The 12541-nt window shown below is 61.7% G+C and overlaps 1 protein-coding gene across 7 annotated transcripts in view; it reads left to right on the top strand.

Annotated features, from left to right (window-relative positions):
* PLXNB2 (plexin B2) overlaps positions 1–12541 on the top strand; it is a 28917-nt gene that overhangs the window by 10140 nt on the left and 6236 nt on the right. For 3 of the 7 annotated variants that reach the window (XM_019712335.2, XM_019712334.2, XM_019712339.2), the window contains exons 2-19: positions 1276–1328; positions 4966–6055; positions 6389–6571; positions 6683–6811; positions 7386–7486; positions 7574–7700; positions 8082–8235; positions 9047–9161; positions 9249–9357; positions 9438–9539; positions 9995–10087; positions 10396–10477; positions 10571–10731; positions 10849–10997; positions 11193–11301; positions 11502–11638; positions 11822–11992; positions 12369–12498. In XM_019712335.2, the coding sequence (XP_019567894.2) occupies positions 4979–6055; positions 6389–6571; positions 6683–6811; positions 7386–7486; positions 7574–7700; positions 8082–8235; positions 9047–9161; positions 9249–9357; positions 9438–9539; positions 9995–10087; positions 10396–10477; positions 10571–10731; positions 10849–10997; positions 11193–11301; positions 11502–11638; positions 11822–11992; positions 12369–12498 (3129 nt within the window). In that variant the 5' untranslated portion in view covers positions 1276–1328; positions 4966–4978. Of the gene's footprint in view, positions 1–814; positions 894–955; positions 1078–1275; positions 1329–4965; positions 6056–6388; positions 6572–6682; positions 6812–7385; positions 7487–7573; positions 7701–8081; positions 8236–9046; positions 9162–9248; positions 9358–9437; positions 9540–9994; positions 10088–10395; positions 10478–10570; positions 10732–10848; positions 10998–11192; positions 11302–11501; positions 11639–11821; positions 11993–12368; positions 12499–12541 lie in introns of all 7 variants that reach the window. The other 4 variants (XM_074326654.1, XM_074326656.1, XM_074326653.1 and 1 more) reach the window with 4 other exon arrangements.

The raw sequence follows: 12541 nt of genomic DNA, 5'->3' as shown, positions 1-12541 counted from the left end.
TCCCCCTTGGACCCACCACAGGTCCATCCCCTGGGTCCTGCTCTCCAGGGATGGGGGGAGGTGGGAGGTGAGCAGGTTGGGGAGCCTGTTGCATAGGGCAAGTGGAGCACCCTGGGGGGCAGGGCCTTATCCTAGTGAAGGGGTGTTGGAAACACCATGCTGGTGGGGTCAGTGTCTGAGCCTGGATGGGGGAGAGGGGCGGGGCTGGGACAGGCCAGGAGAGATTGGGGGGAGGCACTGAGGGCCTGGAAAGCTACATTCTGAGGCTGAGTGGAGCTGGGGTGGGGGGGGCACAACCGTTATTGTGTACACCTCTTGTCAGTTAGTCAAGTAATACATGACGATATTTGTATAAAATTGTTCAAAAGGTGACAAATGACATTACTTTGCTGTCCTAGCGCCCTCCTCCCTGCCCCCAGACTTCACTGCTATTTTCAATTTGGATGAAGGCTTCTTTCTAGAACTTTTTAGCAGTTAAACCCTGTGTGCCCACATGGACACCCATGGACATACCTGGAATCCTGGGCCCCATGGGGGTCTGCAGAGACCACCCATCTGCATTGGTTCCATGGTTTTTCAGGGTCCTCTGCTGGGTGGTTGCCACATTTTCACTATAATAAGCCATGCTGAGGAGGACAGTTCCCTGGGACAGGTCCTCCCTATGGGTATACTTGGGTGTTTATCCAGGAGAGGATACAATAGCAAACTGCTGAATGCTACAGTGTAACAAGCTCTCCTGAGGCTTTTCATGAATGAATCATTCAGTCCTTACAAACCCCTGGGGGTGTTCACTATGACTGTCTCCATTTCACAGATGGAGAAATGAGGCACAGAGAAGTTAAGTAACTTGCCCAAGATCACACAGCCAGTAAGTGGAATTGTAGGGGTCAGAGGTATGCACATTTTTTGAAAGCAATTTTTGTTTTAATCACAGTCATATATGTTCCTAATTTAGAAAGGCAGACAATACCAGTAGACTTAAAATGAGAAGAAATGGTTCCTTCCCCTTTTTTCTTCTGCCTTTTTTGAGCAGAGGAGAGAGGTATATCCGGCATGTATTCTGGAAAAACCGAGTGGGTATGTATGCACCCAAATGGGGTGCTGGGCTAGGGGCGTCGAGGAGGCAGAGGAGGTTGGGGGTCTCCTGCTCCAGGATGGCAGAGGCCAAATGGGGTCCCATGAGCTGCTTCCCGCCTCCCCAGACATGGAGCAGAGGAGACAGGTGAAAGCGGGCCAAACTTGAGGTAAGACCACTGTCTCTCCTTTGCTTCCTAGAGAATTTTGATGCCAGCCCGGAGCAGAAACTGAGTTGAACTACTGGAACCTCGGTGAGTGGGGGCTGGGCACCACCTGAGGAAGGCAGTAGGGGGCTACAGCCACGCGGTGAGGCTGGAGGTGCCTCCCACTGACTGCTTATAGTGTTGAGGCGCTGGTCCTTCCGGCCGGGGCCAGCTTGTACACATCTGTTCAAAGCCAAGTGCCTTGTCCGTGAGGGTGATGCCAGGCCCCCAGTTCTCTGAGGCCAGGCTTTTCTGGGGGGGGACATAGGGAGGGCTCTGCAATGGGACTGGGGTGGTGTTAGGGTGTTGGAGCACTGGGCTCTGGGACGTTAGGGCCGGGAATGTGTGTGACTTCTTGGAAGTGAACCTCTGGACTGCAGCCAGGAAGCGGGCGGTCCGGTGCCCCTGAGGAAATCCCCGCTGCCTGGTGAGCAGTGGTCCCAGGCCCGTGTTCAAAACAGGAAGGGCCCATTCCAGGAACACCAGAGGCAGGAAGCTTTGCTGGTTGTGCCTGGCACCTCGTGCACAGCGGGTGGCCTGAGCTCTGCCTCTGGTCAGGTGGGTCACCCTTTGCTCCTGGGCCTGGTCAGATGGGTCACCTGAGGCTTTGTTTGTTCAGGAAGTGGAGGGGAGCTGCTGCCTGTGGAGTGTGGCTCGAGTCCCTCCTGCCAGCCTGGACAGCCTTGGCTCAGCACTGGGGTTCTGAGCCTCACTCTGTCCACCTGCCCACCACCCACAGCAGCCTCGGGGCAGGGAGCAGCGTGGAGGTGTCTGGGCCAGCTCCTTGACCACACACACGCGGTATTCATTGAGCACTTGTGGTGTACCAGCCCTGGGGGCCCCTAGGGCAGAGGACAGGGCTGGGCTTTCACCCTAGGGGACTCCGTCCAGTGGACTGTTAACCAGAGGAAGCCCAGAGCATTCTTTTCATGTGCAGTGACCACAGAGCTGTGAGCTAGCTGGTTGAGAGAGTGCCCAAGGTCAAAGCTGAGCTTTTTCAGCTCTGGGAAAAAGCCGAAAAAGCTCAGCTTTGACCTTGGGCGCTCTCTCAGCTTACTTGGTCGGCTCTGGGTTCAAATCCTGACCTCACGCTTCAGACCAGCAGAGGGGCCTGGTCACCCTGAGTCTACCCGGGTGGATGGGGGCTGCTCCGTGGTGGCCTGGCTTCCCCAGCGGCTCTGGCTCCACCCCGCCTCCTTTCCTCCCCCCCCCCACCCGCCCTGCCCCGCCCTGGAGCTCCCTCCTGGCCGGGGAACATTCCATTCATTCCCAGCTCTGGCCGCAGCCACAGCCAAGAGGCAGAGGCAAGAGAGGCAGAGGCGCGACCAAGTGAGCTGGGCAGATTGGAAGACCAGACTGGGCGCGAGGCCTAGGGGCCTGAACGTGCCTTCCCCCTCTCTCCTGGTCGTGCTTGGTCGTGCTTTCGCCCTCTCTCCCCGACGCTACGCCTTGGCGCTGCGTGTGGACTTTGGTCCCTGGCGATCCCAGGAGGCGGGGCTGTAGGACCCGCCCCCAGACAGGAGCCACTGTGAGCTGGGCCCAGGCCTTCTGCTTACAAGAGGGTGCAAAGGCCTAGCAGCTGGTGCCCCAGCGTCCTGTGCTGCTCCGATATACCCCATTCTGTGCAGTGTCTGGACGTCGTGGGCACCCTAGCTCCACATCTGGGGGTCTCCCAACTGAGGAGTCCTCTCCCTTAGACAAGCAGCGAAGCCCAGAGAGGAGTGTGCGATGATAGGGACACCCACACCAGGGACTGCCCACACAGTCCTGACGGGCTTGTGGAATCTTCCTGACCCTGACCAAGCCACCATCTTCTCCCCAAGCTGGTGACTCTCATCCTGGTGAGGCCTGGGGTCACTTCTCTCGGGCCCCCTTCACCTACCCCTGGCACTGCCGAGCCTTCTGCCCTCAGGTAACAAGGGCCTCCTTCCCAATTCCCTGCTGCCTCGTCACCTGGACACCCGCCATGTAGCCTCTCCCAGCATCTGGGTAAGAACTGAGCACCCCAGTGCAGGGTGAGGGTTCTCTGCAGAGGCAGGAGCTGCCCAGCTGAGGGGGCTTCCCTGTTTCTCAAGCAAAGATAGCAGCTGGCTTGACGTGAGAATCACAGGGTCCCTGAGAAAAAGCCGGCGCATTCCAGTACACGCAGCTTTGCCCAAAGCCAGGGCCCCAGAGAAAGTAGAGCAGACCCCTTTCTGCTTTCCTGGAGGAGAGGGATGCAGGGCAGGGGGTGTTGAAGGAGAAGAGAAAAGTAATTGTTTCTCAAGGGAATGAGTGAATCCAGGGAGGAAATGTCTGAGGTCACCGCAGAGGGTGTACCCACTACTCTGGCGGAGGAGGGTGGGTCTTGTTGAGAGTCTGGGGGACCAGGTCCGGGTCCTTCATTACCCTGTGCCATCCATTGGGTCTAGCCCTTCTCGGGCACGTGGCATGGGCAGGTCTACCCTGGATGTCATGCTGGGCACAGGCACCCTTGTGGCAGGTTATAGCCGGGCCAGAGATGGCTCATGCATGTATTGGGAGAGGGAAGCCTGTGGGGGTGGCATTGGAGGCTGCTGGGAGCAGTTCTGACCAGGACAGAGTGGGGTCCTGAGAGTGGGAGTATGAGGCTACCCCAAGGTGGCAGAGACCTAGACAGAATGGCCTGCCTAAGTTGGGGAGAGAGAACCGTGTATGTTCTGGGTCTACTTGTTGGGCCTTGGGTCCCTCCTCCAATTTGGGGCCCTCAGTCCAGGCTCAGCTTTAACAGCTGATCCCTGATACACATGACAGATGTGTAGACCTGAATACATGCAGGGACGTGTGCTCAAATAGACACCTGCATAGACATGGCCTGCCCAGCCATGCAGGTGGCACCCCCAGCCATGCAGGTAGATTTGCATGCTTCCCCAGCACAGCCTCCAGGTAGATTTGGGTGCTCACTCTGGATCCGTGCTCGCTCCTCTGCTGGGTCACCAGGGAGAGCGGCGTGGAAAGGGCCAGGGAGGCTCGGAAGATGGGTGTGGAGGCCGGCTGGCTGTGGTCCGAGCAGCTCCAGTGAGCAGGCAGAAGGTCTGTGCCTTTGCTGGTCCACACTGCTGGCCCCAGCGCACTTTCAGCTGCAGCTGTGGTCTGTTTGTTTCCTGTCAGGTTGTACTGTGTGCTGAGAGCCAGGTATAGGAAGGTGTGTGGTCTACCTCTTTGCATGTCCTGAGCCTATGATGGGGCTCGTGCTCTGGTGACAGTGTCTCTCAGGTCACCTGGCGCTCTCAGGGTTGTGGGATGTGGGGTGGGCACACGCGTGAGTCGGGGAGCCTCTCTGGAGGCGGGCCTGCAGGTGTTTTGAGAACCTGGAGGTGGGGGCCGGGGCACAGTCTTCCTGGGCAGCCACACTCATGCCTGTAGCATGCAGCTGTGGTGGCCTGGCCCCTGTCATGGGTTAAACTATGGGGTGAACTTCCTGAGAAGGCTGGGAAATAGTCTCCTTGGAGATGACAGCGCATGTGCCTGGCCACACACATGGAAAGGCAGGGGAGGGACCGGGCACTCAGGACACGGTGGGCAACCACACCCCTTCCCTGTTGTGTTCTGGCCATTTGCGCAGGGTCTGGAATGAGGGCCCTGGAGAGGCCTTCGAAGCGGGGTTTCCCATACGTGGGCAGGTCCTCCAGGCTGGGGCTCCCCTGAGCCTTCTGTCTTCCCACAGGGTGCCAGGGGTGATGGCACTGCAGCTCTGGGTCCTCACCCTCCTGGGCCTGGTGGGCACAGGGGTGGGCCTGCGGCCCCGACAGCTGGACATCTTCCGCAGTGAGACGGAGCTGAACCACCTGGTGGTGGACAACACGTCGGGCATGGTGTACCTGGGGGCGGTGAACGCGCTCTACCAGCTGAGCGCTGACCTGCAGCTGGAGCAGCAAGTGGCCACGGGCCCGGCCCTGGACAACAAGAAATGCACCCCACCCATCGAGGCCAGCCAGTGCCATGAGGCCGTGCTGACGGACAACGTCAACCAGCTGCTGCTGCTCGATCCGCCGGGGAAGCGCCTCGTCGAGTGTGGCAGCCTTTTTAAGGGCATCTGTGCCCTGCGTGCCCTGAGCAACATCTCCACGCGCCTCTTCTATGAGGACGGCAGCGGTGAGAAGTCCTTCGTGGCCAGCAATGACGAGAGTGTGGCCACGGTGGGGCTGGTGAGCGCCGCCGGCCCCGATGGCGCGCGCGTGCTGTTCGTGGGCAAGGGCAACGGGCCGCATGACAACGGCGTCATTGTGAGCACCCGCCTGCTGGACCGGACCGAGGGCAGGGAAGCCTTCGAGGCCTACACAGACCACACCACCTACAAGGCCGGCTACTTGTCCACCAGCACGCAGCAGTTTGTGGCCGCCTTTGAGGACGGCCTGTACGTCTTCTTCCTGTTTAACCAGCAGGACAAGCACCCGCCCCAGAACCGCACGCTGCTGGCGCGCATGTGCAAGCAGGACAGCTTCTACTACTCCTACCTGGAAATGGACCTGCGCTGCCTGGACCCCAGCGACGCCCAGGCTCCTGCCTTCAGCACCTGCCTGGCAGCCTCTGTGGCCACGTCCAGCAGCGGCCAGAGGGTGCTGTATACCGTCTTCAGCAGGGATGGCCGGAGAGGCGGGGGACCTCACGCAGGGCTCTGCCTCTTCCCGCTGGACACGGTCCACGCCAAGATGCAGGCCAACCGCAATGCTTGCTACACGAGCTCCCGGGACGACGGCCGGGACACCTTCTATAAGCCCTTCCATGGCGAGATCCAGTGTGGCGGCCATACGCTGGTATGTGGCCTTCACGGGATCCCCGGGCTTGGACCCCACGCGTGTGCGTGGCTGCTCATGCTGTGGCTGCCCGCTGGCCTGTTCAGGTCCTTGCCTGCTTGTGAGGGCATGGGCACGTGTCCGTGGCTGGGTCGGCATGAGCGTCTGCACACACATGGTGCCACCTCATTTGCTCCCTCGTGCCAGGCCCATGCATCCAACAGTGAGCAGGTCCCTGTCTGCATGGCCCTTGTTCTTGGGGATGGGGGTAGGGCCACAGCGTGCTGGAGCCCTCGTGGGGAGAGGCCTCTGCGGCAGGCTGTGAGTACCCACTGCTGACCCCGGGGTCCGCAGGGCGCCAGCGAGAACTTCCCGTGTGGCTCGGAGCACCTGCCCTACCCACTGGGCAGCCGAGACGGGCTCACAGCCAGGGCCGTGCTCCAGCGTGGGGGCCTGAACTTGACTGCCGTGACGGTGACCACCGAGAACGGCCACACCATTGCCTTCTTGGGTACCTCGGATGGCCAGGTCCTCAAGGTGAGGCTGGGGCTGGGGCTGGGGCTGCAGGAGCCCCTTCCTGGAGGGGCCATGTGCATGACCACCAACCCCGGCCCACGCACATTCACACACCTGCCCTCGTGCCCACAGGTGTACCTGGCCCCGGACGGCAGCTCTGTGCAGTACGGCTCTGTCCCTGTGGACATCAACAAGAGGATCAAGCAGGACCTGGTGCTGTCTGCAGACCTGGCCAGTCTATACGCCATGACGCAAGACAAGGTCGGCCTGGGGTGGCCCTGCAGGGGGAGCCTGTGGCCAGGCCATTGTCATAGGCCTAGAGGGGCAGCGGAGGACGGGGAGGAGCCAGCCCTCTTCTTGGGTTCCTGGCATCATCTCCATCCATCTCTGTAGCTCTGGTCCTGCCTCAGACCTGTCCTCATAGGAGGCACAGACCCTGTGCCCTGAGTGGGCCTCCCCCCAAGGGTGGACAGGGCAGGAAGAGGTGCTATGCAGCCTCTGCAAGCTTGGCGGGGGCATAGGCCAGGTCCCCGGGCTGATGGGGACTGGTGTGAGAGCCCCTCAAGCCAGCTTCGGGCACACCAGGGACATCCATGGACTGTCACAGGCACCACAGGTCAGAGGGCCTGGGCTGGCATGGGAGACGCCACCCCAGGATACCAGGGCCACAGGGAGCCTGGTGCACGGCCACTGCTGGAGCCCTTGTTGGCGAGCCTTCAGTTGGCAGCTGAGGCTTTTAAGGCTCAGAGAGACGGGGGGGTCAAGCCAGTGGTCCCAGGAAAGTCTAGGGTCCGAGGGAGGTCCACGTGGCCTGTCACCAGCCTGTTGCCCCCAGGTGTTCCGGCTTCCCGTGCAGAACTGTCTGAGCTACCCAACCTGTGCCCAGTGCCTCGGCTCCCAGGACCCGTACTGCGGCTGGTGTGTCGCTGATGGACGGTGAGCGCCTGGGTCTGGGGGTCTCGGCCCAGCAACCGCCCGGGGGCTGACAGGGTCCAGGGCTGAGGCTGCCTCCTGCCCCTGCAGATGCACCAGGAAGGCTGAGTGTCCACGGGCCGAGGAGCACAGCCACTGGCTATGGAGCCGCAAGGAGTCCTGCGTGGCCGTCACCGGGGCCCAGCCCCAGAACATGAGCCGGAGGGCCCAGGGGGAGGTGTGTGGCGAGGGCGGGTGGGTGGGGGTGGAGAGCGGAGGCTGGGGCGGCTGGGAGACCCTCACAGTGTGTCCCTCTTGGGCTGGGCGCTGACCCTGAGGACCGGGAACCCGGCCTTTGTGGGGTTCCCCTGGCTCCTCTGACCTGGTGTGTCCAGGGCAGACCCGTCCAGGATTGTGGGGGTGACGTCATAGGGGCCTGTTAGAGATAAAATGGAGTCAGGTTTTAGAGGCTTCTCTAGGGGGTCAGCCTATACACGAGCAGGGGCCACAGGATAGGTGCTCTGGTTGGGGGGCTTTTCCTCCCTGACAGCCCAGCACTGGTCCCCCATCCTCAGGACTGGGCAGAGGGGTCCAGTGTGAGCCACGTGGCCTTCCCCAGGTGCAGCTGACCATCAGCCCCCTCCCGGCCCTGTGCCAGGGGGATGAGCTGCAGTGCGTCTTCGGTGACTCTGCTCCACACACTGCCCGCATGGAGGGGGACACCGTCATCTGCAACTCCCCAAGTAGCATTCCCAGCACGCCACCTGGCCAGGGTGAGGCCCCATCCTCCAGCCACCAGCTGGCACTTGTCCCCCTTCCTGTGGACCTTGGGGTCACTCGCCCCACCCATCTTGCCCCTCCTGTGACACAGTCCCAGGATGCTTGCTGAGGAGAGAGGGTGGAGCTGGGCAGAGGCCCACGGGCAGTGCCACTTCTGGGTGCCCTAAGCCGTGTGCGCTGTGCAGTCGGCCCCCACCTCCACCCCACGCCTGTTAGCAAGACTCTGCTGAGACGTTCCGTCTTGCTGCTTTGTCACATTTATTCAGCACCACCTGTTTGTCAGGCCCTGGGCTCTGTCGTCTAGGCAGAAGCCCCTCCCCCACCCTGTCCAGCTTGACACAGGTGGAGCTGTCCCCAGAGGCTGGGTCCCAAATGTGGGCCAGGTCAGGCGCCAAGCCTCTGTCCCCTGAGCGTTCAGGGCCTGTGGAGGGCAGCTTGCCTGTACAGGCAGGAGCCACGCTGTGACGTGTGGGACCTGGCAGGCACTGTGCCCTAGACACTGAGTCCCCTGCAGGGACTGAGAGCTCTACAGAGCCCTGGGGGCAGACACCTGAGCTGGGATCTGATAGCGGGAAGCAGGTGTGCTGAGCCCGAGGCCCCTCAGGGCCCCACCCACAGACCAGCCCTTTCCACAGTCGGCCTCTGGTTCTGTACTCGATGGCCTATTGGGAGCTGTGATGGGAGGAGGACTTGGGGATGGCGGAGGCCCAATTCCGGGCCTTTCTGTCCCCTACCCCTGCCGTGCCAGCCTAGCCCTGTGCTCTGTGGCGCCCATCTGACACTGTCCCCATCTGCTGTCTGCAGACCACGTGGCCATGCGCATCCAGCTTCTCTTCAAACGAAACAGCATCTTCCTCACCTCCCACCTGTACCCCTTCTATGACTGCCGGGAGGCCATGAGCCTGGCGGAGAACCTGCCGTGAGTGTTGCACCTGCCTGGCCCCCAGGTCCATGTTCCCCCCAACCCCCCACCGCAGACACAGTATCCCCACCACCCCTCCCCCAGGTGCATCTCCTGCGCCAGCAACCGCTGGACCTGCCAGTGGGACCTGCGCTACCATGAGTGTCGAGAGGCCTCGCCCAACCCTGAAGAGGGCATTGTCCCAGCTCACATGGTGAGGGATCATGGGGGCTGCAGGGTGTGGAGGGTTGTGGGCCCCAGCCAGGTGGCACTGACCAGACTTACTCTCTATAGGAGGACACCTGCCCCCAGTTCCTAGACCCCAGCCCACTGGTCATCCCCATGAACCATGAGACGGATGTGACTTTCCAGGGCAAGAACCTGGACACAGTGAAGGTGAGGGCTGGTGGGTGCTGCCCAGGGATGGGCTGACCAGTGCAGATGGGCTGGGCCTGGGTGCTGCCCGGGGACGGGCTGACCAGTGCAGATGGACGGCCCAGGAAGGCCTGATGGGTGGCGGAGTGTCCATGCGCTCTGCTGAGAGCCGAGCTTCTACCAAGTCAAAGTAGAAGTGCCTGGGCCCACGTTGGCCACCCCAGCGCAGGGCTCAGCGGATAGGGATCGGGGATGGTCGGGGGTATGGGGGCATTCCCACAGGCCCTGAGAACACAGGCTGAGAAAGGGAGGCAGGCGAATTTGGGGTGTTGGGGAGCTGGACAGTGGGGTGCTATTTAGTGAGGAGGCAGCAGGATGGTTTGCTCAGGTTTGGATCATGGTGGGGTGTGGGGCTCGCGGACAGTAGGATGGGAAGGGCTGGCCTGTCCAGGTGTCCTGACTGGCCGGCCTTGCAGGGCTCTTCCCTGCAGGTGGGCAGTGATCTACTCAAGTTCGAGGAGCCGGTGACCATGCAGGAGCCAGGAACCTTCTCCTTTCGGACCCCAAAGGTACAGCTCCTAGGGAGGGCAGGCCAGGCTGCTGGACCCAGGTTACCTGCAGAGCTTGAGGGGCCCAGCGGAAGGAGGCTCCCCCCTCCCTGCTCTGCTGAGGAAGCTGAGGTGGCCGGCCAGGCAGGTGTGGCCTCGGAGCATGTCTGTTTCCTCCTGTCTGCTGGAGTCAAAGTGATCATTAGCGTCTCTGAGACTCTAGCCTTCCCCTGCTGCCCCTCAGCTATGAGGGTCCACAGGGGCACAGTGGTCACCCCTGGGCTTGGGTGGGAGCAGGAAGTGCAGCATGTCCCTGTGTGTGCCCCCAGCTGTCCCATGATGGCAACGAGACGCTGCCCCTGCACCTGTATGTCAAGTCTTTTGGCAAGAACATCGACAGCAAGCTCCAAGGTGGGGGAATGGGGATGGGGGTGGGCTGCGGAGGCCAGTGGGGGTAGGTGCGAGGTGGCCCTGCTGACTGCTGGCTTCTTCCTCCCTCCGCAGTGACCCTCTACAACTGCTCCTTTGGTCGCAGTGACTGCAGCCTGTGCCTGGCTGCTGACCCCGCCTACAAGTGTGTGTGGTGCAGCGGGCAGAGCAGGTGTGTGTACGAGGCCCTGTGCAACAACGTTACTTCTGAGTGCCCGCCGCCCGTCATCACCAGGGTGAGCCCCCCTCGGGCCTTCCCGGTGGGGAGGGAAGGGGCTCTAGCCTGGACGTGGCCCACCTGCATGGCCCCCGCCTGCCCAAGCTGCCAGGTCACCGGGCTCTGCCAATTTCAGATCCAGCCTGAGACGGGCCCCCTGGGTGGGGGCATTCGCATCACCATCCTCGGGTCAAATTTGGGGGTCAAAGCGGATGACGTCAAGAGGGTCACTGTGGCTGGCCAGGACTGCGCCTTTGAGCCAGAACGGTACTCCGTGTCCACCCGGTGAGTGGACAGCCCATGGCCTGGGCTCCATTGGCCGGGTCAGTCCCCCCTGGGGGCCGGGTGACTGGGCGGATGGAGGAAGGACACGATGCAGGCCCGTGTGGGTGTCCAGGACTCACACACCCACAGATTTGCTAGTCAGGCAGGGCCTGGGGGGGCCTTGAGCGTGTCCCCACTTTCCTGTTGCCCACCCAGGATCGTGTGTGCCATCCAGGCAGCAGAGGTGCCCTTCACAGGGGGTGTTGAGGTGGACGTCAACGGGAAGCTGGGCCATTCTCCACCCCATGTCCAGTTCACCTACCAGGTAAGTGCTTGACCTCCCAGGACTCAGCTGTGTCTTCCAGGTAAGGACGGATGTGGGTGGAATCTGGTCATTGCTGTTGATTCCTGGACTGTTGGGGGCTGTGCCCCTGTCACCTTCTGACAATAGTCAAGAGCCAGGGGCGAGGAGGGCTGCACCCCACCACCCCAGCCCTGACCTGAATACACATGCCTCTCTTCTAGGAGCCGCATCCCCTCAGTGTGGAGCCAAAGCAGGGGCCACAGGCAGGTGGCACCACACTGACCATCAATGGCACCAACCTGGACACAGGCTCTGAGGAAGATGTGCGGGTGACCCTCAATGACGTCCCTTGCAAAGTGTGGGTGTCACCTGCCGGCCAGCGAATCTCTGGTGTGCCCTGGTCCTTGGTGTTCTTTCTGGCCATGACCCTGAGTCAGTCCTGAAAGGGCCATGCAACCAACATGACCCAGTGACCTTCTAGCCTGGGGCAGGGGTTGGCCCCAGGGTGGGGTTGACACTGACTGGCAACTCTCACCTCTAGGACGCAGTTTGGGGCACAGCTCCAGTGTGTCACCGGCCCCCAGACAGCTCTGGGGGAGCTGCCCCTCGCGATCTACTATGGGGGCTCCCGAGTGCCAAGCCCCGGCGTCACCTTCACCTACCGTGAGAACCCAGTGCTATTCACCTTCCAGCCACCGCGAAGCTTTGCCAGGTGTGGCCTCTCCCTCCCCTCCCTAGAAGGGTACCCCCCACTGCCAGCCAGGGCTCCCCATGCCACACCCACCCCCCAGCTACTTCCCAGGTGCCATCTGCCCACTGGGCTTGTGAGGATGTGGTGGGGCTGGTCTGGGTGGCAAGAGGAAGTTTCTGGAAAATCCCACTGCACCCCCAGATCAGCATGCTCCTAGAAGTCCACAGCCCCTTTGTAGTACTCATGATCACATGTGCCTTGTGCATGCCCCCAACCCATGGCAGGCATGTGCACCTAAAAGCAGAGTGAGATGGGGACCCCAGCCCAGCTCATCCCGTGGCCTGATTGGGGGGTGGGGGGAGCACAGTCCACTCAGCCCCACTACCTCCTCCCCCAGTGGCGGCCGGAGCATCAATGTCACAGGGCAGGGCTTCAGCCTGATCCAGACGTTCGCCATGGTGGTCATAGCCGAGCCCCTGGAGTCCTGGCAGCAGCGGCAGGAGGCCGGACCCCTGCAGCCCAGAAGGGTCAGTGCTGCTGGCTGGGGAGCTTTGCGGAGCTTTGGGGCCT

This window comes from Rhinolophus sinicus, linkage group LG02 (genome assembly GCF_036562045.2).
Source record: "Rhinolophus sinicus isolate RSC01 linkage group LG02, ASM3656204v1, whole genome shotgun sequence".
Taxonomy (NCBI): domain Eukaryota; kingdom Metazoa; phylum Chordata; class Mammalia; order Chiroptera; family Rhinolophidae; genus Rhinolophus; species Rhinolophus sinicus.
Note: the sequence above shows the minus strand (reverse complement) of the source record. Positions and strands in the feature narration are given on the sequence as shown.